Consider the following 23,891-nt stretch of genomic DNA (forward strand, 5'->3'; position numbering starts at 1 on the left):
TTGTGTATAAATATATTATTTCCCTACCACTCTATTCATTTCTTTAGTTGGTCTTTTTTTTTTTTTCCTATTTAATTAGTATGTTTCTCTTCCTTCTAACAAGATAGGAACTTTACCCTCAAGATCTCTGGTTTCCTCTCACTCCCACTATATTGATGCTGTAAAGAATTTTAATTCTACATTGTTATGCATATACTTTATTTTCTTTAGCCTTACTTTTTATTCTTTTAAAGTCATCAACAAACCTCATAAGTATCTCTTTTTATCGCCCAAATCTCTTGTAGCATCCCTTGGATTTGTTTATCTTCATCCTTAGGTACTTTTTCCAAAAGTTTTTTTTTTTTTCTTTTTTTAAGTGCTTTTAACTTGCATCTTTGTGTGAAAAATTTTCTGAAGTTTTGAAAGTCTGAGAACATGTTTATTATGCCTTCACATTTGAGTATTTATCAGGACAGAAAATTCTAGTTTCAAAGATCTTTTCATGCTCAATTTCAGATTCTTGAACTGGGCAGGGTAGTGATGGTTTCTACCAGTCCATACCATTCCATACTCAAATATCCTTTTGTCTGTAGAGTCCCATCCATTTTGGTGACTGAATCTTCCATAGGTAAGGTTGACCAAGTTTTTGAAGACAGGATTGAAAACAAGGTCATCTTCAGATCGTATTTGTAAAAATACAATCAACTGCTGTAGAGGGCAATGTGGCAAAGCAGATCAAATATTTTAAAATATACATACACCTTGGCCCAACAATTTTACATCTAAGCATCTACATGAAGGAAACAACCCAACAATGTGCAAAGAAGTATGCATAAAGATACTGATCACAGCATTATGATGCAAAAAATAATTTAAAACCTAATTTGCAAACAAGTTATATGAACATCCTATAGTCAAACCATGAAGTAATTAAGAGGTGCAGAAAAAATATTTAAGTTAAAAAAGTAAGTCTAGGGGCTGCCTGGGTCGCTCAGTCAGTTGAGCATCCGACTTCGGCTCAGGTCACGATCTCACAGTTCGTAAGTTCAATCCCTGCATCAGGCTCTGTGCTGACAGCTCAGAGCCTGGAGCCTGCTTCGGATTCTGTCTCCCTCTCTATCTGCCCCTTCCCAGCTCGTGCTCTGTCTCTCTCTGTCTCTCAAAGGTGAATAAACATTAAAAAAAAAAAAAAAGTAAGTCTAGAGGGGGCACCTGGGTGGCTCAGTTAAGTGTCTGACTTCAACTCAGGTCATGATCTCATGGTCCATGAGTTCAAGCTCCGCGTCCGGCTCTGTGCTGTCAGTTCAAAGCCTGGAGCTTGCTTCAGGTTCTCTGTCTCCCACTCTCTCTGCCCCTCCCCTGATCATGCTCTGTCTCTATCAAAAAATAAATAAATGTTAAAATTTTTTTTAAAAAGGTAAGTCTAGGGGCACCTGGGTGGCTCATTCAGTTAAGCATGTGACTCCTGATTTCCGCTCAGGTCAGGAATTCACAGTTTGTGAGTTAAAGCCCTACATCAGGCTCTGTGCTGACAGCACGGAGTCTGCTTGGGATTCTCTCCCTCTCTCCCAAAATAAATACACATTTAAGAAAACATTAAAAAAAAGGAAGTCTTTTTGTTTCAGAAATATGCATATGCATGGAGAAAACATCTGAAAGCCAAAAAGCTATTCTTCAGAAATACTAACAGTAGCTTTCTCTAGATGGATATAGTGAAGTTTTTTTTTTTCTTTCTTTCTTTCTTGAAATAAAATCTTTCTTTGAGGCTCAATATACAAAACAGACAAAAACAGAGTCATTCTTGTGGGGGTAAAGAGATGATCCTGTCCACTCAGCCTTCTTCCTTGTCACAGGCTGCTGTGCAGTTTGAAAGCTACAATTCAATACATTCAGCTTACCCTACATACCATGTCAGAGCTAGAAGAGAAAGCAAAAACATATTCAATCTAACATTTATGTACTTATTTATTTAGCTTTTATTTTTGTTTTTTGGGCAACTATAAATTACAATCACTAGTACACCTGTAATTCTCTATAGTGTGTTCAACTAAAGAGTAAGCAAACACAGCATAGGTCAATTTAAAAGAAATCACAGTACTTCTTAGTGTAATCTGCAAAAGAGGGAAAAAGTCTCGGGCCCACTCCTTGGTAATAAATATCAAGTAACCATAAAAATATTCAGCCATTTTCCAGGTATTCAGGGAGGTTCATGCATGGTCCCAGGCAGAGAGCATCAGAGTTCCTCTTTGAAATATCCCAGCTTTGCCAATGACATCTCTTTTCTCAACTGCATAACTTCCCAAAACATCTGATCAACTATACAAATAGAAAAGGAGACACATAAATCATAAATTACCATCCTCATTATTTTTTAACTGTTTCACTGAGAATTTAACATTAGCTGAAATGCCAATTGGGCATTTCTGAATGACGTACCGAATGCCTCGACATTTTATTGCTATTTCAACAGAAACTTTTTCATGTTATTTGTGAGCATCCCACTTTTATCACAACTGTTTGTTAGATACATAGATGAGCATGTTAGCCCAACAGAAGGCAGACACTTTCAGGGTCCTGAATAAATGGCAATCCTAGCGCCTTCATAAGTAATTACACTCAGTCCTCAATTATTCTAACTCATGGATCTTCTTGCTCTAGTTTGCTACATCTTGGCCATTCCACTGTTTATCAACACCAACAGAGAGTAAAACAGGAAAAAAAGGAAAACAAAAGACAGTCCAGAAAACTCAGTAACATTGTTTGTAATAATAAGAAAGGTTTTGTATATGGCTCAAATTAGAAATAAAAATAAATGCAAAGGTTGATCTGTAAATTTCAATTATCTCTACTTTGGCAAGCCACTTCTGTAACTTGAAAAAAGTGGCTTTGTATTTCAGACAAAAGGTCTTCCTCTGACAGACACATCATCCGATTGGATTGATTTAGATCAGTGGTTCTAAGCTAGGGGAGATTTTGTCCTAAAGGGTACATCTGACAATGTCTGGATACATTTTTCATTACTGGCTTCTACTGAGTAAGGCTCAGCGATGGTGTTAAACATCCTACAATGCACAATATAGCCCCCACAACAAAGAACTATTCAGCTCAAAATATTCATAGTACCAAGCCTCAGAAACCCTGCTTTAGATTTAGCTGCCCTAAATCCTTTTTGGCAAAAGGCACAGACAATTAACAGATTTTAAAATTAATGATATTTATTTGCTACAAACTCACACAGTATATGATGTGTACCAAGTACCATGAAGTGGAAAAGTAACAGAACCAGAGAAGAGACCATCCTATCACCATCACCCCCACTACCACCCATGACAATTTCTTACTATTTTCATAAAGGAAATTATCTTTCATCTTCCCCAGAAAACCTTTTTTTTTATTTTAACGAGAAAAAAACATGCTTGACAATTTAACTTAACATAAATCATCTGTTCTGTGGCTTAAATCCTATGATCTACCAACAGGTATTCAAAAATATTTCAATTTTATGAAAAGTCATAAAAAGTACTGTACAGTTTAAAGACTTTGCTGCTCAGGTTGAAATTAAACATTAATGAGAGGTTTCGCCCTCATTCTTTTAGGCATTAAAATCTAATTATATGGGATTCTAAATCAGTATGTCTCTTCTCAACATACCAGAGCTTTAGAAATACTAAACTAAGTTTTTATCAGCATAACTAACTTTTCCACAGAATTAAGAGTCACTGATTTACATGACCGAAAGATAATACGTTTCTTCCAGTTTTTAAATATAAAAATATTTTCGGTGCCTAAAAAAAATATGAGTAGGAAATTCCCCTAACAACATCAAATACAAAATGGGTATGGACTCATCCCTAGCTTAGTATTTGCTATTTGTTTTAAAATAATCACATGTACTCAAGAAACACTGCTTTAGAGCAGTTGGGCCTTATTCATTTTTATGCCTGGCATTTAAGACATTTGGCTACAGAATCATCAGTAATCATGAAAGACTGTATTAAAAGTATTAAAACACTTGCATGATGTTGGCTCTCCTGAATATATCATCTACGTGTTTCTGCTGATTCAGAATACAGTAATCTTTATCCCATTCAGAACTATCTTCATGACTGCTTTATTAATTCATACATAAAAATAGGAAATATACAAAAAAATTATTGTTAGATCCTCATGGTTTCCACCAATTAAAATAAATCTGACCATGTCTAGAGCTTGAATAAAAATGAATTTATTATTGAATTGAATAATAAAAATGAATATTTTTATTCCTTAGGAGTAAATTCAATGAGCTAATTACTAGTCCCCTCACATTTACCATCTGGTTTATCATGTATCTCTTAAGAGTTATAACTGATCCTGCTTAAAACTCAAAATTGGAGTAAAATGAGGCAAATACAATGATTGAATCATTTTAAGAGACATCAGTTCCCAAATTCTCCACACATTAGAACTGTAAGAGCTTCAATATAAATGCACCAATAATAAAACTTGAGCATTACTACTATGTTCTATACTTTTTGCTGAAGTCTTATGTAAACATTTTATAACCAATTAAGAACACTCACCATCCTGCTGTTTCACGAGCCCCTGCTGAATATATCGAATGTATGTAAAGAAGTTACATACAGAGGTGATCTAGGCCAAAAGGAAAAAAAAAGTCATTAGTCAAATGTCATATCAAAGTGAGCTTTATTAAAATTCATGGTTAAGTTACTTACCCTGTATCTGCAAAAGGGTGAAATATAGTAATAGTTGCTTGAGTCCCCTAATTTAATTCTGTGTTTACAGGACTTACTCTGGCCAGTTAGAGCACATTTTCTGTAAAATAATGACAAATTTTAGTTTGTTCTTTTTTTAACTAAAAACATTTTGCTTCTACCTTCTGTACAAGTTTTACATTTGCTAAGACAACAAATATTTCAGACCTACTGTGTATCAGGCACTGTTATAGATGCTGGGCTATCATGATGAAAATGACAAAGACCCTGCCCCTTGGGGCCTACATTCTAACATAAGCTCAACAACAGAACATTCACCATGGTTTTCGAACAGATACTAAATGTTTCAAATATATGTCCTATCCTGAAGCAAATTTACAAATGAGTAACCAGCCACAGGGCAGTTCTGAGTTTCCCATCAGGACTTCAACTACTTCCTCAGTTTCAAAAAAAACCTGATGATGAGGGTTCAAGTCTCAAAACATGTTACTAAGACAGCTTGCAGGTTAAGTTTCTAGATGTGGTACTTTTCGGTGGGTCTGGTTGCAGTATATGCATTTAATGTGGCTCCAGGCCTGAGAAATACAGAGGAACAGGCCACCTTACAAAAATATTGACCCTCAATAATTACACAAAGTACACTATATTCAAACATACCATCCTTTCTGTTTGCATACCATGGACTCTTAAGGTTTGGTATGAAGGCTTTCCGGTTGGAATGAGGCTGTAAGTCTCTCAAGGATGGGGACTGTATCTTATTTATCTTTAAATGCCAGGCACCAAGCATGTGCCTGGCATACAGCAGACATTCAATGACTGCTGGCTAAGTGATGAGCCCCTGGTCACTGTACAGCTCAATACAGTGATGCTGGCTTATCTGCCAGAGCAGACCTACAGCAGCCCAGCTGGTACCCTCCGAAGCAAGGACCATGGCTGAACACAACTACCACTCCCTCTCAAGGCAAAATGAATATAGTTGTAACTAAGATAAAGTGGCCAACATTTTAAATGACATTATAAATTATATAATAAAGAAAACTACGTTACACGAACATTAAATTTCAGCTATACTTGTAAGAAATATGATACAAATGCACCTCCATATTAAGAAAACAAATGGAGAATATGTACTTAAAATAGGATAATTTTGGAGATGGCCATTCCACCCACAAAAGAATTCTCATCTTTTCAAAGAAAGTTTGCCTCATTGCTCCTTTCTTAGAAAATTCCATGGGGTACCTAGGAGGGTTAGTCAGTTAAACTGTCCGACTTCAGTCCAGGTCATGATCTCATGGTTTGTGGGTTCGAGCCCCACATTGGGCTCTGTGCTGACAGCTCGGAGCCTGGAGCTGCTTCAGATTGTGTTCTCCCTCTCTCTCTGTCCCTCCCCTGCTCACACTCTGTCCTGCCTCTCTCAAAAATAAACATTAAAAAAAATTTTTTTACTAAAAAAAAATTTCCTTTAATGATCTATAAAAATAATTTAAAAATACTAATTACTAGATTGGGAAGGATAGAAGATCAAGAAATTTCAGGCACAAGTGTCAAGAGTCCTTGGAACCGCCAAAGGGGTAATTTACACAAGAAGGAAAAGTTGCAATTGAACTGATAAAAGTCAATTGATACACTACTCTTCCAGAAACAGACATACACCTGTTTGTCAAGTACTTTGATTTTGAAAGTGCTTTGCTAAAGTGGTTTCAAGTATCAACTTTTGAAATAATGACAGTGTTTCTTATCTCATTTATAAAGCCACCTGTGAACTGTCACAGCCAATACATTTTCATTTGAGGTAGGATCCAATGCCAAGTCTTCTGACCTCCAAGTGCGTTTTGTCAGCCTGCTACAGGACCTTGGTATGTCTGAACAGCTCTAGTCCCCAGATTTCAAACCCACAGCTGCCATTTTCACTTGGGGAGGTCAACATGTCTATATGGAAACCTGACGCATCTCTAGCTCTTCTTTCCCCAGCCCCCACCTGAATCTCTTCCCTCCAAAATGCTCTTCAGATTGGTCACATCTTTCCCATCTACACACTCACCATTCTCTGATTTTTCCAGGCCTCCAATCACATGTACTTTTCTTTACTCAAATTCTACCCATGCTTCAAGAACCCGGATCAAATCTCCCCGCCTCCAGTAACAGCCCCTCATCACCATCACAAGACTGGTCCTGGCTTTCTCAACGTTCCTACAGCATGTGCCATTTACTTAGGGATTACCTTCACTACCTAGTCCAGGAGAGCCCTGGCTGGGGCCATACTGCACACTTCACAGAAGAGAGTATCTTCCTTAAGTTTTGTCACACGACATGCACTCCCAAACACCTGACATCTAACCCCACTGCCACAAGCACAATATCCCTAAACTATGTAAAGTGTTCCCTAAACCTGACATCTATAATTATTTTACCAAAACACTACATAAATTTGCTCTGATATGCTCATTTGTCATCATATTTGCACATGTATGTGTTCTATATAACGCAAGTAGAAATTTAAATTCTGTAATAAAAACTGCTATATGTTACATTTAAAATAAGGTACACATAGACCTTCAAAGCACAAAAACTGTTATAATTGATCAAGATAAAAATACTTCGGTGTTTGTTGAAAGAGTAGAATTTAGAAATGTAAATTTAGGGGGCGCCTGGGTGGCGCAGTCGGTTGAGCGTCCGACTTCAGCCAGGTCACGATCTCGCGGTCCGTGAGTTCGAGCCCCGCGTCAGGCTCGATGGCTCAGAGCCTGGAGCCTGTTTCCGATTCTGTGTCTCCCTCTCTCTCTGCCCCTCCCCCGTTCATGCTCTGTCTCTCTCTGTCCCAAAAATAAATAAATGTTGAAAAAAAAAATTAAAAAAAAAAAAGAAATGTAAATTTAGAAATTCAGAGGCCGCTGTGCTACCAGCACATGGGAGCATAAAACAGGACACAATGCTAGGTGGATGTGTGGCTCACAGAGCAAATACTTGACTAGGCACTCCCCACAAATAACTATCTGAATACTAACATTGTGTGATCCTGTTAAAAATGGCAATGTGCAGGGGCACCTGGGTGGCTCGGTTGGTTGTCTGACTTCAGCTCAGGTCATGATCTCACGGCTCGTGAGTTCGAGTCCTGCCTCGGGCTCTGTGCTGACAGCTCAGAGACTAGAGCCTCCTTCAGATTCTGTGTCTCCTTCTCTCTCTGCCCCTCCCTCTCTCTCTCCCGACCTCTCCCTCTCTCTCAAAAATAAATAAACATTAAAAAAAATTTAAGAACGGCAATATGCACAACAGGAAATGAGAAGAAGCACACAACTCCTACAGCAGGCTTTAACACAGACCTACTGGTTAATCTCAAAAAGCCCTTTCCTCCTCTCCCTTCAAAATGACTCAGACAGGAGTCAATTACTGCTTTCTAGGAGCTTTCTCAGGCTTTCCAGTCACATATATACATTGTTCTGAACCACCAAGTAAGCAGCTTCCTCCAAATCTTTCCAAGTCACTTTGCAAACATCTATGCCAAAGGTTCTAGGTACCACTGGTTTCAGTCTTTCCTCCTCCTAGGACTGGAGAGAAAAAAGTCTGCTCTGCTATGAAATGTGGGAGTCTTACCTCTGAAGGTATATAATTGCCAAGTAGCTCTCATGTAAGACAGAACCGATTATTTACCAGAGTGAGAATCCTTTATACGACAGCATGAAACGGGAGGACTATTCAAGTCTTTCTGGTGTCCTGTTTTCATGCTTGATAAGACCTGGTCTAATTCACTGTCTTTCCAAACTATTTTTAATGGCAACGTTAGGAAGAAATATTCTACACCAAAACCTACTACACACAGCTGTTTCTATATGCGTAACAAATATTCTGCTTATGACCCACTAAACTGATTTTATGATCAGTTAATGAGTCACAACGGACGGTTTAAAAAAACGTTTCTAACACCTAAGCTAACATATATGTATACTTTTGAATTAAAAGGGCTCTGCCTTTGATGCTACATTTGAAATGCTACAGCTTGCACTGAGGATTTGTCTTTAGCTGCACAAAATAGAAAACTAACAAGAAATTTAACCATTTAAAAGTAGGAAAACGAAATATTTACAAATGTAACATTTTTAAAACTCAGTGTTTTCTACAAGACACAGTTCTAAAAACATACTTTGGTCCTCCACATTCGACTGCAGAAGCTTTCACAAATCGAATAGGTTGTAATCCCACCGGTTCAATGCTTAGAGTATTGTTTTCCACAGCCTCCAGAACGGCTGAAGCCAACTTTAAAAAAAAAAAAAACAGAAAGTATCAGAAGCTATGCTGACATAAAAATATTAAAATTGTATTCTATAATAAACTAATCTTCAAAATTATTCTTTCCCCAAGCTCTACTGTAAGCTTAGTCTTAGCCAATGAAAAAGAAAGAAACTATACAATCTTGGTTTGAGTATTTTTACAACTCAAATATTATCATGAAAGGCAGGCAATTCAGTTATAGCTAAGTAACTTACCTCGTTATCTGGAAGAGAACTGAAGGCATTAATTCCAATCTCTGTCCATCTCTTACCCACAATTAGCATCCACTATTAACACCACTTCAAGATGAATACCCTAATGCCTCATTTTGCTAAATTTATGCATATTTTTGAATACTAGTCATTCATAACACAGCAATATATACTAATTACAGCTATGTATTTTCTGAACTTGTACTTATGTGCACAAAAGAACTAGCTGAATTATCAAATATTAAATGCCCAGATGGAGATGGTAGCAACTGATCAACAACAGCTGAAACCAGCACGTTGCTTCAGTCTGGCAAGATTACTAATACGGAATATGGCCTACCTAGAAACAGACACAGAGACACAGTGAGTAACATATCTACATATCAAAAGTGTTTTACTGTTCATTTTAACTTCTCCTGACAAGTAAGGTTATAATTAAATCCTCTGAAGACTTAACATAAGACTCTTAGGATTACATTTCTTAGACACTGATTGACAGGATATTTATAGACAAACCTTCCATATGTACAAATTAAAACTGTGACCTGACATTGGTATAGTACCCTACATTTTAAAAAAAGTTTTTGTATGTACTTAATTTGCTTCATTTTAACCTCTTAACAACCCTGTGACATAGGCAAGGAAGGCATTTTTTTTCCATTTTAAAGATGAAGAAACTATGATTTTTTTTTTTTATCATGTATACATAAACCTAATAAACACCTCAGAGTATAGAGAACTTCCCTTACCCTGAGTGTTGGGCTAAGTAAGAATCAAGAACTAAGCCCTACCCCCAGTGCACATTTAATACTTCACTCCAGTGTAACTAACACTTCACTCTATGAATGATCCTCTGCTCAAATAAGCAAAGATGTTCAGTAACTGAATGCCAGGAAATTATCATGATCTTAACACGGAATAAAGAAAATGGTAAATCACAACATGTTAGAATAACTTATTTACATAATAGAAAACATACAGCATGATTTAGCAAAAGATACAGGAACCACTCTAATGCATTCCTATTAAAATAAAAAAAAAATTACCTCACTTTTTGAGAATGTTAAACATGGAAAGATATCTTCCTGATAAATTTTGTCTAAGAAAGGACACGATCTATCCATTGTGGGATCATCCTTCCAAGATCTGAATTCATTATACAGAGATAAGTCAGCCTGACAAACCAAAAAAAAAAAACACAAAAAAACAAAAAAACATAAAATAATCTTTTTAAAGGTACAAAACATAAAATCACTTTATAAAACTAAAACCTAATTTAAACATTACTGAAAAAGAAATCCTACTCATTTAAAATAATGAACTGAACCATTCTTGATTAGTTATAATACATGGTACCAACTTTCTTTAAAAAATTCAAGCTCTCAAATCCAAATGAGCCCTTTTCAACGGACCCACTATGGTGTCCAATGATGCTACCATTATCTCCACCCCACCCCTCAAAAGTGCTGGAGTTCCTAAGACACATGTGCACACTGCTCTGAATATAAAACAAATGAGAAGTCTTTTCTGAAAATAATCCAAAAGTAATCTGGAGAGAAGTTAATTAAATAAAGTGTTTGACTAAATGGAGACTAAGTTGTGAAACCTAGTTTGGGTCAAAGGGGACACTAACTGTTCTGCTATCACCTGAAGGCACTTTCAAAAGAATTTTGAAAATGTTTCTTGTATAAGCAGCAGGTCTAAAAGCAGCATATATATACCCTCCTAAATTGACTACCGTAAAACATAACATTTATTAAGGTGTCTTTTGCCACAGCAACATCAATGACTACTATCTGAATTATCAACAATAATCCAGGCTGGCACCTGCCTCCTGATTCACTCTTCAGTTGTCCTCCGTTCCCCCTCCTCTCTTTAATGAACTGTTCCCCAAGTATTCTTCCCTCCAGATGCCCTCTACTCAGCTCAATACCACCTGTCACATACAGAGCCACACCTGCCCCCGGCTGCCCACTCAAGGTAGTGCCCCTCACCCAGCTCTAAGCCACTCTCATCCAGAAGCACTGGACACACCACAAACGACACACTGACTACAGCTCTGGCCTCTAGGACAGCTTAATCACATGTGCAGGTGGTTTCCATGGAAGTAATGAAAGGCTGAGTCTGAAATCCAAGCTTCCCCACAGACTTTCTTTTAAGGTATATAACAATACTTACATTTCCAAATTCATTTTCTTTGTAAAGTCTACCCTTTAATGGACATAAACCCCAAAGCAGGTTAAGTGGTATTCTAAGGAAAGATTCTAGTTTCAAGGCAGTAACTTAAACTATTAAGAGCTGACCCTGTGCGAGGAACTACGGTAAGCACTTCCTAAACACTTAATCGTCACAGCTGTGCAAGACAGACATTCTGCTCTTCACTGTTTTAGAGAAGGAAACTAGGGCTTAGAGAAAAAAGTAACTTGCCTAAGGTTACAGATCAAAAAACCAGTACAAGTTCAGATTCGTGTCTAAGTGACTTGACCGCAAAGTCTTGCATAATGTGTGTGCATACACGCACGCACATGTGCTTTAAGTGCTTTTAGGAGATATGCTGCAAATATCGTGACTGTCACTTTTTTTTACAGAAACGTGGGCATGTTTCACTTTCTCTCCAACTGTTTTACCTTCTTCTAAGGCTTACACAGGTCAACTCTGTGTGTTTCCTTTGTCCAATAAAACTTTTTGAGGGGCGCCTGAGTGGCTCAGTCAGTTAAGCGTCTTGATTTCGGCTCAGGTCATGATTTCGCCTTTAGTGAGTTAGTAAGTTCGAGCCCTACGTTAGCTCCAAGCCCACTTGGGATTCTCTGTTTCCCTCTCTCTCTGCCCCTCCCCTACTCATGTGCTCTCATTTGTTCACTCTCTCTTAAAAATAAATAAGTAAACATTAAAAAAAAAAAAACCTTTTTGATGTTTTCACAAAACATTAGAATACCGAATATATCTACAAAGCAAAAAGTTGTATGTTACCTATTCACATTTTAAGAGTTCATAAACTAAGAACTTTAAAACGTTCCATGAGAAAACACTTAAATTTCGTTAGTGTAAACAATGGAAAACAAGGTATATAATCACACACACTGAGAAACTGCAGCAAAAATGCAAGTTGTACCAAGCAATTAAAAATGTTAATTAAATTCAAAGAAATTAAGGTTATAACTTAAAAAAGTTTCTTAAGTATTTCATGAACATGGATTTTAGATTCTGTCACATTCAGATCTGGCCACATATTGAACTTCTCTCTCACTAGCATCCTTTTTATTAATAAGTAAACAAATGCAATTCAATTAAAGTAACAACCCTGGTTATTCAATTTAATAAACTCCTGGCTTCCATGCAAAAACTTAACCAAATGAGCAAATACAACTTCTTAAAGATTAATGATGAACCTGAATAAAACAATGTAAAACAGAGCTCTAAAAAAGTGGGGGGAGGGACGGCTTAGTTCTATTTTTTGTTGCTTAATTATCTGAATTAACTCTAAGACTCAGTGAAAGAATACAAAATTCTACCTCTCCTAGAATTTAAGTAAAAACAATGTTCTGTTCAAGAAAATCACCTTATTTTCAAACATTTCTTACATTCATATTTTGTTAGAGCATCCTACCAACAAATTCTGACCAGCCAGATCATTAAAGCCACCCACTCTGCTTTACATAAGACAAGACAGTTTGCTCCCTAAATGAAATAGCAAGAGGAAGAAACTTACCAAGTTTCTAGCAGGTACTCCAAGGTCAGCCAAGTAGAGAATGGAACTGGAGATTCCCTGAAAGCAGCCAGCTCTAGATAAAGCCTCCCCCATCTTAATATTGCATATTTTGTACTAAAAGTTTTGCTGGCAAAAATCATAACTGACACGTCAGTGATGAGAATTACTAAGTATCAATAGAGTCAGAGGGGACAGTCCTTGACGCGTTACCTCTTTGCAGTCTTTTACAATTGGCTGTATCACACTGAGGTCCTGATGACTGCCGCTCATAGCGCTGCTTGTACTTTTATTTCTTGTATGCCCCCTTTTAAAAGGTGTCTTTCCACCTGGCAGAGGCTCTTGTGTGGGTGATGTTGGAGAACTGGACAATACGAGTGTCTTCAATGCAGCTACTTCAGCTTGAAGTACATCAATCTTGAAAAGAAATCAACATAGTCCCATACACTAAGTTTTATGACAGATTCAGCTAAATGTCAGCAATTTGATCAAAACACTTTCCTTTCAAAGATGAATATAAGTTTAATTGGTATTTGTTGTGGACTAATAAAGTAAAACCAAGTTTTTTAATGTTTCTTACAGTTTAGATTCAGCTGCTATTCACAATGTTAAAGGAAATTTTTCAGATTATCAAAATGTCTAACACAAACTTCATGTGAATTTTGAAAATCTCCAAATAGAATAGTTTATGATTAGTTGTGGTTCATTCCTAAAACAATAAAATAACAGTTTGGTGGGGTTTTTTTTCAGTGAATTAAGAAAAATATTAACTTTAAAATGTGATTGTCTAGTCCTTTTGAGAATACATGTGATTCACAAGACTTTAAATCCTTTGGTTCTAATATCAGTGAACCCCAACTGTTCACTATTAACTCTATCTGTGTAGTGGTTATTCCCTATTTTATAGTTTCCTGCAGTTTCCAAATCTTCTAAAATAAACACTAGTTTACAATAGGAACAAAAGCCAATCGATGTTAAAGTATCCTTAAAACAGTAATCACTGATTTCTTTGTACTTTTTTACTATGAAAGCAGCAAAAACTTACTTTTCCTTGTGCTTCCTTTAGCTGCTTTTCTGCTGTTGCCTGCTTAACATTTGCTTCTCTCACCATCTTATGAGCTTCCTGAAAAAGGTGAAATCTCAAATTTCGGAAACGTATTGAGCATTTGTTTTCAAAAATCTCTCAAAAAGTATCTACAACAGTAGCAAAAATGTACTACCAACTTTTAACCTGCAAATGAAGTATTCCATGTCAACTCCTGAAATAACAACAGTCGTCTGACAGACAAACTAGTAGGAGTTAGGAATAGGTACCTTCTTTTAGTACCAGTATCACTGAGGTAGCCAAGTTCAATCCTCCTGGTGAATGCTTGTGTAAAAAGACTGTGTGAAAGAATAAACATCCCACATGTCAAACCCAAATTCTCAGTGGTTAGGTTTCTGTAACTTGGGTCACAATATGCATACTCATATTATTAGTCATAGCAAAGATATACTGAAGGGACAGGTAAAAATATTAATACATCAATAATGCTGCAGTTTGTAGGAATGACAGCTGAAAAGCCTTAGGGCTTCCAATGAAAACATTCACAAAATGCTTTAAGTGACAATTCTGTGTAGAGTTAATCTAAAAGGACAAATCAGAGATTAGCCTTTAGTTAAGGTCTTAATTTTTTGTACAATAACTATGAAACTCTGGGTATTTAATTCCTTTTTCTTTTCTTATATTTATTCATCAAACATTTACTCATGACACCTTTTTGTGAGCTTTATTCCAGGTGCTAATAACCTACTGGGAAAAGAGATGGGTCCTGTCTCTTAAAGAGCTTACATTCAGTTTACATTGTAATAATCAAATAAAATGTCCAAGGAAGAATTCTGGCTCTTATTCTAAGTGCAATAGGAAGCCTTATGATCTTTTAAGGAAGACAGTCACTGATCTTTATTTTTAAAAAATTATTCTGCTGTATGGAATAATCCCATTAAGGATTAAGGACGGACTGGAACAGTACATAGGGTGCTTGAGATAATCCCTTGGGATTTAAGAACACATATGTTAGAACTACATTTTGCAGTTTATGAGAAGGATGAAAAGGAGAGAGAGAAAGAGGGAGGAAGGAAGGAAAGGAGAAAGGAAGCAAGGAAGGAAATCGGCTTCAAAGACATTTAATACATGTTTGACAATGGCATCCTTACTAAGTCTGTCAACTTTTCAGTGGAAGAGTAGACATTCTCCACATCAGAGTTGACAGCAGCATGCCCATTTGTTCATTTGCTTTTCCAGTGCTGTAGTGAACTGCAGTTTGTTTACATGCCCATAATATGAATTTACAGGTCACATTAGCTTAAATAAGAGATGCTTTACTATCAATGCTTTATAATGAAATGAGATTAACTGAAAATCTTCCAAGCACAATTAACGCTGGTTATCTTGTAACGAAGTCCTTAAGAGCTGCCAATTTAATAATGAGGTATGCATTTTTCTTTTAAAAATAATAAACGTTCCAGATTTGCTGAATTCTTCTGACAAGTGGCTGTCAACAGATATCTATTTGGAAGATATTTTCAAAATAATAAACATATCTCATCTGACCCTTCAGGATAAGTGACATTTTAACTACAAATGCAAAAGTAACTCATGTGAAGGAGAGATTATCTGTTTAAATGTTTGGAAATGCACTCTGCCTTCCTTAACAGCAGACTATGCAATTTGGACCAAACTTCACATGGAGAATAAACAGAAAAGCTGGACAAGGACAAAATTTTTTTAAATGTGTCTGAAGGCATCAGAGAACCAACAAAAGTAAAGAACTAGGGGACCAAGATCCAGGAGAAGATGTAAACCCAAAGAGAGCTGGAATTTGGGGTGCCTTTTCCCTTAGTGATATGAGGGATACAATAAAAGAGCGTCCCTGGGGTCCCAAATGGAAAGGTAAGAGAGCTAGAAGGAGGCAGAAGCAACAGCTAAAAAGATAACGTATAGGGTTTTGCAAGGTGACAGAAGACATCAAAAAGTAGCTTCAAAACAAGTTGGAAAATTTTCTATCACTCTGCCATTCTGAAAGCTGAAAAAAATGCAAGTATCAGGTACACCAGGAGTCAGCAAACTTTTTCTGTAAAGGGTCACACAGTAAGCAGTTTGGGCTGTATGAGCCATACGGTCTCTGCTGTAATACTCAACCCTGCTACTGCAGTGTGAAAGTAGCCACAGACAACACATGGACAGTGAACATGGCCGTTTCAATAAACATTTATCAGCACTGAAATCTGAATTTCAGGTTTAATGTCACAAAATACTCTCTTGATTCTTTTCCCTAACCACTCAAAAGTGTAAAAACCAATCTTGGCTCATAAGGCTGCACAAAAGTAAAGACAGGCTGTAGTTTGCAGACCTGATATAAACATTCATGTCTATACACTTCCAGAATTTGAAAACAGAATTTTTTTCCTATCTGGTTAGCAGTGATTCAAATGAAGGTGTTTTTACTCTTTCTTTCAAATAACGTTTAAACTCAACATTTGCTGATTAATTCACAAAGACATCGTTGGTATTAGAGAATACAAATTCACTAGAGAATATTCTAGAAAAAAGTTTCACATAACCAGGAATGGAACTGAAAATTCAGTATAATGATTTAATATAGAGAAAGATGTATTTCTTCCATTTGGATCCATGTATTTGTGAGTTATTAGCTGCATTACATTTAATTTAAAATATGGAATTTAGACCAGAACTTCATCTGAATCATAAATTGATAAGATTAAAATTCTCTAGAAAAAGGTAACATATGCAAGTGTACTACTTTCACTAAAAAAATATATACATATGCACAACATATTTTAGTGAGACTAAAACATTTCTGTATTATAAAAAATAAGTATTTACGATTGAGTTGCTTTATAAACTGGTGTTTTATAATTTATATAACAATTTATATATATTAGTCTATACATGTAATTTATAAGTAAGTATATATGCTTTTAAAACAGTGCCTGTCACATAGGTAATTCTCAATATTACATATCTTCATCATAATAAAGGTACATGCTCAAATTGTTCTTTTATAGATTGAGTACATGATCAAAAAATGTGGCATCTACTGGGCTAGGTAATAAATACTAATGGCTTGTAAAATACGGACAGTCTGAATGTGAGAAAAAGGAGAGTCCTCAATGATGACTCCTTTTCTGTGGCTTCAGACGAACAGAAGTCCCATTTATGATTTCCATAGTACTTAAAGTAAGGGTTGGGGTTATGAATTTGAATCCCAACATTGCTCCTTAACCTCTTATGCCTCATTTTCCTCACAGATAAAATGACAATAATTTTCATTATATGCCTCACGGCATTACAGAGAGAAAACTAGGCATATTACAGACATTTACTAAAAGTGGTTGACAAAATGTTAAAAAAAAAAAAAAAAAGAAAAGAAAAATCTTAAGGCTACCTCTCTTTTTTTCTTTGTAAAGCATTATTTCAACTGATTTCATTCTATATTATCTCAAAATCTGAGATACTAGGTGGGAATACATCTATATAACTTTAGAGTTCTTATTTTTGATAGTTTTTTTAAGACACAACTTTGCTACAAAGTATATTATATTCAAGATGATTCATACACGACAAACTCCTAATTTGAAGTTACATGTTAAGTTTGCCAAAGTTGTACAAATTGTTTATTCAAAATAATATTTAACTCTTAAAAAACTATATGTACACATACCTAAAATGCAAGCAAAAAGCTTTTTCATAATACAATGGTAAACTGAGATCATGAAGGCATAATTAAAAAGACCACAGAAAAATGTTTAGCACCTTTTCACAAAATTCATAAATAACTGGTTTGAAGACAATTCTCTTCATTACTGAAATCATCTTTAATTAATGTAACTTCTTTCCCAGAAAGAATACATAGTATCAAGGTTATTAGCCATTGTCGGGTCAGGGATAGATCAGGGACCCAAAACCTTTTTTTGGTATACTTTTTCATTCATTGAAAAACCAGCATTTCTGTTCCTTCACATCCCACTATGGAGAGGGAGAAGTTTCTCCTGTTTGTTCTCCTCCTACTTCATCTAATAGAATATACATACAAGTGCAAACAAGAGGAACTAAGCAAGGCTAAAATTATGGGCAGGCACGTGAGAAACTTAACACATTTGCTTTCTTATCTAGTACCTATACATCATTATGAAATTTTTCTGGCCAGACAATACTGGATGAAAAAGTCTAAGCTTTCAGCATACCCCTTCTGCAAACAAAAATGTGACAAGTCCTATAGCTCTTGTCTTCTAGAGCTTTAATTCCCCACTCTTCCCATCCTTACATTTATCTTCCTCTCATCTCTGAGGACTAGCTAACAAAAAATAATAATAGATCAGCTTTCCAATGTTCATGAAAGAAAATGATCCCAAAAAAGACAGAGGAGGGGCCAAAGGTGTGTGGCACAGAAAAGTCCACATCTGAAGAAACCCCCATTTAACTTGTTATGATGTTACTTATAACACTAAAAATGGTGGAGTATGCAAGTTGATAGATTAGGACTATCACTGCAATGACCATGTAAGTTAACATAAAAACATGTTATTTGAAGAAAAAATACAAAATATATTAGGATTACAATTATGTAAGAAAATATGCATACCTCTAAAACTGAAAAAATGTTGCATAAATAAAAACAAAAACGGAAGAAATTTTTCTAAAATCTTTTACTACAAAGTTTTAAAAACAAATTTTTTTTTGGAAAAAAAAAGAAATTATTGATGTGATAATGACAGTAGTCATTCCAGTAACACATCAACCTTTCTGAATAAGGAACTTTTATCTTAGGGCCAACACTAAGTACGATGGTTAATTTTATGCATCATCTTGACTAGGCCACTAGATGCCCAGATATTTGGTCAAACATTATTCTGGGTGTTTCTGTGAAAGTGTTTCTGAGATTAACATCTGAATTGGTATGTGAAATAAGGCAGGCTGTTCTCCATACTGTGGTTGGGCTTCATCCAATCAGTTGAAGGACTGAACAGAACAAAAAGGCTGATCCCCACGGAGTACAAGAAAAGTCTTCCTGCCTTCAAAATCCAAGTGAAACATCAGCTCTTGTTGCATCTCAAGCCTGTCAGCCTTAGGACTAGAACTGCGCCATCAGTTCTCAGGTTTCTCAGACCTGTGTACCTGGACTGTAACTACACCATGAGCTCTCCTGGGTCTTCAGCCTGTTAACTCACTCTGCAGGTTTTGGGAACAGCCAGCTTCCATAATCACGGGTGCTGATTTCTTATATCGATCTCTTTCTATATACACATCTTATTGGTTTCTGTGTCTCTGGAGAACCCTGACTAATATGCCAAAAAATGCAAAATGACAATGTCAGTGGAACCCTTAATGAGAAACACTGCTAGAACTGGGCAGAAATTTTGGTCCTGTTGGCAGGAGGGAGATAAGTGTGGGAATGTGCGAGTGGCTCAGTCGGTTAAGCATCCAACTCCTGATCTCAGGTCAGGTCATGATCTTGTGAACCGTGAGATCGAGCCCCATGTCAGGCTCTGTGCTGATAGCACAGCTTGGGATCCTTCCCCCCTCATCACCGCCCCAATCGCTCTCTCAAAAATAAATAAACTTAAAAAAAAGAAAGAAAGAAAGAAAGAAAGGTAGGTGAAGTGTGCCGTCTAACAAGTAGGTGTGCTTTCTAACAATCCTCAAACCATCACCTATCAGATAGCCACCTCAAGGGTTTCCCATCTTTGTTCTGGAGTCACATTGTAAGATTATCTTAAAGTAGCCCCTAAATACTTGATAAAAACAGAATTAAAATTTACAACCTTTCTTCCCACATGGGCATTTTTAAACAACCTGATTGATACTGGTAGCTTACGGTATCTTTTCCTTTTCCCATCATTTTAAATTGTAGACTCCATCTTAAAGATTTCATTTTTCTTAGATGACTTAGAAACTATGTAAAGTTAAGCATTACTTTTCTAAGATTCCCTCAAAGAACAATTCTATGAATATAAAACATAAATAGACCAACCTCAAACAGACTGGCTGTGAGCTCCTCCAGTTCCTGTCCGAGTTGATCTCGCACTTTAGAAAGCCTCTCACACTCTTCATCTTTTAACTTCAGTTCCTATGAGAAATTGATCATTTTACTTTGAATCTCCATAGTTTGAAGTTAGATTCAGCAGACTACATAATCTTTACTAATAAAATTACAAAATATTAATACTGTCCCCTCCTAAGGTTCACACTGAAAATGTTGATCTAGCACTTGCTGTGTGGAAGACAATGAGGCAAGTCTAAAATTACAAATATTTCCAACTTACATATTTAAATTTTAATGTTTCCGTCATGAGACATACAAAGATTAAGATTATATATTATATGTGAAATACACAATTCAATAACTTCACTCTTTTTTCCCTTAACTGTTCTCTGAAGATATTTATTTCCATCCAGGAGGGAATTTCTTTAATTACGCTTATCCATCTCAGTAAAAGTTCAGTGTGGTTTTTTCAAGTTTATTTTAAAATTTGTTCACTTATAGATAACTATGTACCATATGGCAATTAGTCTAAAATTTCCATTAGTAGACTATACCCATTTAGCCCTGCAACCAGAAGTGAATGAAACATATTTGCATTTAAAACTAAGAAAAATGTTAACGACAAAATCACTTCCTAATATTTATACATGAGTTCTCAAAAGGTATCAAATAGATGTTTAAAAAATCCCTTATTAAGATGTAAATAATATGCAATTTTATATGCTGTCCTAAATTAATCTTTCAAATTTAGGGCTAAAAAACATCCCACCTTCCTATATATTGGTCACAATTACACTAATGAAATAATGGATTTGTTGTGTTGTAATTGTGGTGGCAGCATAGAATCCCCCAAGGGCAACTCCTGAAAATCAAATATACCAACTGGAAGGTCAGAAGAACCCAATGAGTACACCTTCAACAAAACTACGGAAGGAAATCCCCACAAATCTTAGACTGTGAGAGAACGTGGCTACACTACCAACACCAAAGAATCAGCAGCTATGTGGAAGGGACAGCAGGAAGTGGAAGTGACTACAGAGGTATCGTATGAAGCCTCAGAACCCAAAAATCATTACAAATACCCCAAAGGAGAGGACTCAGCCTCTCTGAAAACTGGGAGAACAAGTATGAGAACAAAGGGAGAAAAAGGAAAAGGTTTTCACAGGCTCCAAGTTGCAGGTGGAATGCAAAAATGTGTATGTAGTCCTGACACAGCAAACAGTGCTGTAATGCCCTAAACTCTGAGGAATCACACAGCATCCAGCAAAGAGACCCTTCTAGTACAAAGCCCACCCCAAGGGAAAAACGCTTGGAATCTGAAACCAAACTGCAGGACAGGAATAATGGACATAGAGAGAAAGAAGGCTAAGATATCAAAGGAGAAAGAGGGTGGCAAGGTTCCAAAGGAAACAGATCGCAGAAAGTAGTGTAAGAAAAAATAATTATCTTTTCTTATATTTCTACTAGAAATACCATTTTTAGAGATAATGTTAAGCTTGTAAAGTTTGCAGAGGCACTGGGCTAGAGGAGAAAACCTTCCTGAACAAGGTTTACCTCTGAAAGACAGAAGTGGTTACACAGATACACCAATAACAACAGAAGGGAAAGCTCTTGAACACGAAACTCCTTGGTTTATCCTCCTCCTTCACAGGAACCTCCTCCTAACAGTCCAGGAAAATCCAATTCATTTAAATATGGAAAACAAACACAGATATGTGAAGTTACTGTTATAAAAAAAGTTAAACACAATCCAAGTCACCTGTAAGGTAATCAGATTGGGATTGAAATGCCAACAGCAGTTTATGCTAGAAAACACCAGAATAACATTTTTTTTAATATTTAATTTTATTTTTGAGAGACTGCAGGTGGGAGAGGGGCAGGAAGAGGGGAACAGAGGATCAGAAGCGGGCTCTGTGCTGACAGCAGAGAGCCAGATGTGAGGCTTGAACTCCCGAACCATGAGATCATGACCTGGGCCGAAGCTGGACGCTCAACTGACTGAGCCACCCAAGTACCCCCAGAATAACATTTTTAAGATAGTCAAGGGAAACACTGTGAAATGAGAATTTTATATTTAGCCAAAGTATAAAGTCAGAGACAAAGAGTCATAAACCTGCAAAACCTCAGAGAATCTCTCTCCTATGAGTGACTGAGTGACCAAGTAAAGAATGAGATTCAGATAATCCAGAAGAAGCCGGAGAAGCTTTAACGCTAAGGACTGAGGGTGAGAAGCAAACATATTTAACTGTAGAACTACAACTAAAAGATGACGATATCAAGAGAACGAAAAGACAAGCCTGGTAGAAAATTTCTGCAAAAGACATATCTGATAAGAGACTATTATCAAAAATATATAAATTCTTAAAACTCAACAGTAAGAAAACAAACAACCGGATTAAAAAATGGGCAAAATACCTGAAGAGACAATTCAACAAAGATATAAAGAAGGCAAATAAGCATATGAAAAGATATTCTGTATTACAGGTCATCAGGAAATGCAAATTAAAACAACAATGATACCATCACACACCTATCAAGAGTGGCCAAAATCCAGAACACTGACAATACCAAATGCTGGCAAGGACGGGAAGTAACAGGCTCTCCCATGCATTGGGAATTTAGCATGGCTCAGCTAGGTTAAAAGACAGTTTGGCTGCTTTTTATAAAATTAAACACACTCTTACCATATGATCCAGCAACTGCACTCCTTAGTATTTACCCAAAGGAGTTGGAAACAGGTTTACACAAAAACCTGTACACAGATGTTTATACATTCCTAACTGCCAAAACTTGGAAACAACCCAAATGTCCTTCAGTAGGTGAATGAATAAACTGTGGTACATTGAGATAATGGAATATTACTCAGCATTAAAAGGAAATGAGCTACCAAGCCATGAAAAGACATGGAGGAAAATAAATGCGTATTATTAAATAAAAGCATCTAATCTGAAAAGGCTACATACTCTGATTCCAACTATATGACATTCTGGAGAAGGTAAAACTATGGAGACCATAAAAATATCAATCGTTGCCAGAATTTGGGGGTAGGGAGGAATAAACAGGTTTAGAGGATTTTCAGGGCAGTGAAACTATTCTGGGTAATACTACAATGGTCAGTACATGTCATTATACACTTGTCAAAATCCATAGAATATAGAACACCAAGGGAACCCTAATATAAATTCTGGATTTGGGGGGATAGTGATATGCCAATATAAGGTCATTGATTATAATAAATATATCATCCTGGGGTGGGATTGGATAGTGCTGAGGGACCATGCAGGTGTATGGGAACTCTGTATTTCTCTCTCAATTTTAGGTGAACCTAAAACCGCTCTAAAAAAATTAAGTCTATTTTTTAAAAAGGGATAGAGCTGACAAAACAGCTACTTAAATGTTATGAGCTTTAGGAATATAAAAATAACAAACATTAAGGCACCTGGGTGGCTCAGTCAGTTGAGCATCTGACTTCAGATCTCGCAGTTTATGGGTTCGAGCCCGGCATCAGGCTCTGTGCTGATAGCTTAGAGCCTGAAGCCTGCTTCTGATTCTGTGGCTCCCTCTCTCTCTGCCCCTCCCCCGCTAGCACCCTGTCTCTCTTGTCTCTTAACATAAAAAATGTTAAAAACAATTTTTTTAAATAACACACATACATACACACAAATAAGAGAAAGATGAAATTAAAGTCATAAACTTCTCAAATATTCATGGGGAGCGAAGGTATACAACTTGAGACTCACAACTTAACTACTATAAACCTAAACATATCTAAGAGCAAGAGATTAAAACTGAGATAAAACTTTAAAATTCAATGATATAAGAGAAATAAACAGGAGCTAGATAATTTCAGTATTGCTTATGGCAGGGAACAAAGGCAGTATCTCAAGAAAGGCTGGGAGATACATACATCTTTGATTAAAGGAAAGTAACAACTAGAACGGAAATCAAACCTTCCAAAACACCAAAA

General features: G+C 36.3%; 1 protein-coding gene across 8 annotated transcripts in view; it reads right to left on the minus strand.

The window, feature by feature from the left end:
* Positions 1-1,919: 1,919 nt before the first annotated feature.
* The window catches only part of RAB3IP (RAB3A interacting protein), a 143,405-nt gene continuing 121,433 nt past the window's right edge, over positions 1,920-23,891 (minus strand). For 5 of the 8 annotated variants that reach the window (XM_040491448.1, XM_040491447.1, XM_040491445.1 and 2 more), the window contains 8 exons: positions 19,913-20,008; positions 13,924-14,001; positions 13,092-13,295; positions 10,219-10,347; positions 8,833-8,945; positions 4,695-4,794; positions 4,542-4,611; positions 1,920-2,295 (listed from right to left, as the gene is read on the minus strand). In XM_040491448.1, the coding sequence (XP_040347382.1) occupies positions 2,213-2,295; positions 4,542-4,611; positions 4,695-4,794; positions 8,833-8,945; positions 10,219-10,347; positions 13,092-13,295; positions 13,924-14,001; positions 19,913-20,008 (873 nt within the window). In that variant the 3' untranslated portion in view covers positions 1,920-2,212. The remainder of the gene's footprint in view (positions 2,296-4,541; positions 4,612-4,694; positions 4,795-8,832; positions 8,946-10,218; positions 10,348-13,091; positions 13,296-13,923; positions 14,002-19,912; positions 20,009-23,891) is intronic. The other 3 variants (XM_040491449.1, XM_040491452.1, XM_040491450.1) reach the window with 2 other exon arrangements.

The sequence above is a fragment of the Herpailurus yagouaroundi genome, unplaced genomic scaffold (genome assembly GCF_014898765.1).
Source record: "Herpailurus yagouaroundi ecotype Mexico unplaced genomic scaffold, PumYag 182, whole genome shotgun sequence".
NCBI classification, from domain to species: Eukaryota; Metazoa; Chordata; class Mammalia; order Carnivora; family Felidae; genus Herpailurus; species Herpailurus yagouaroundi.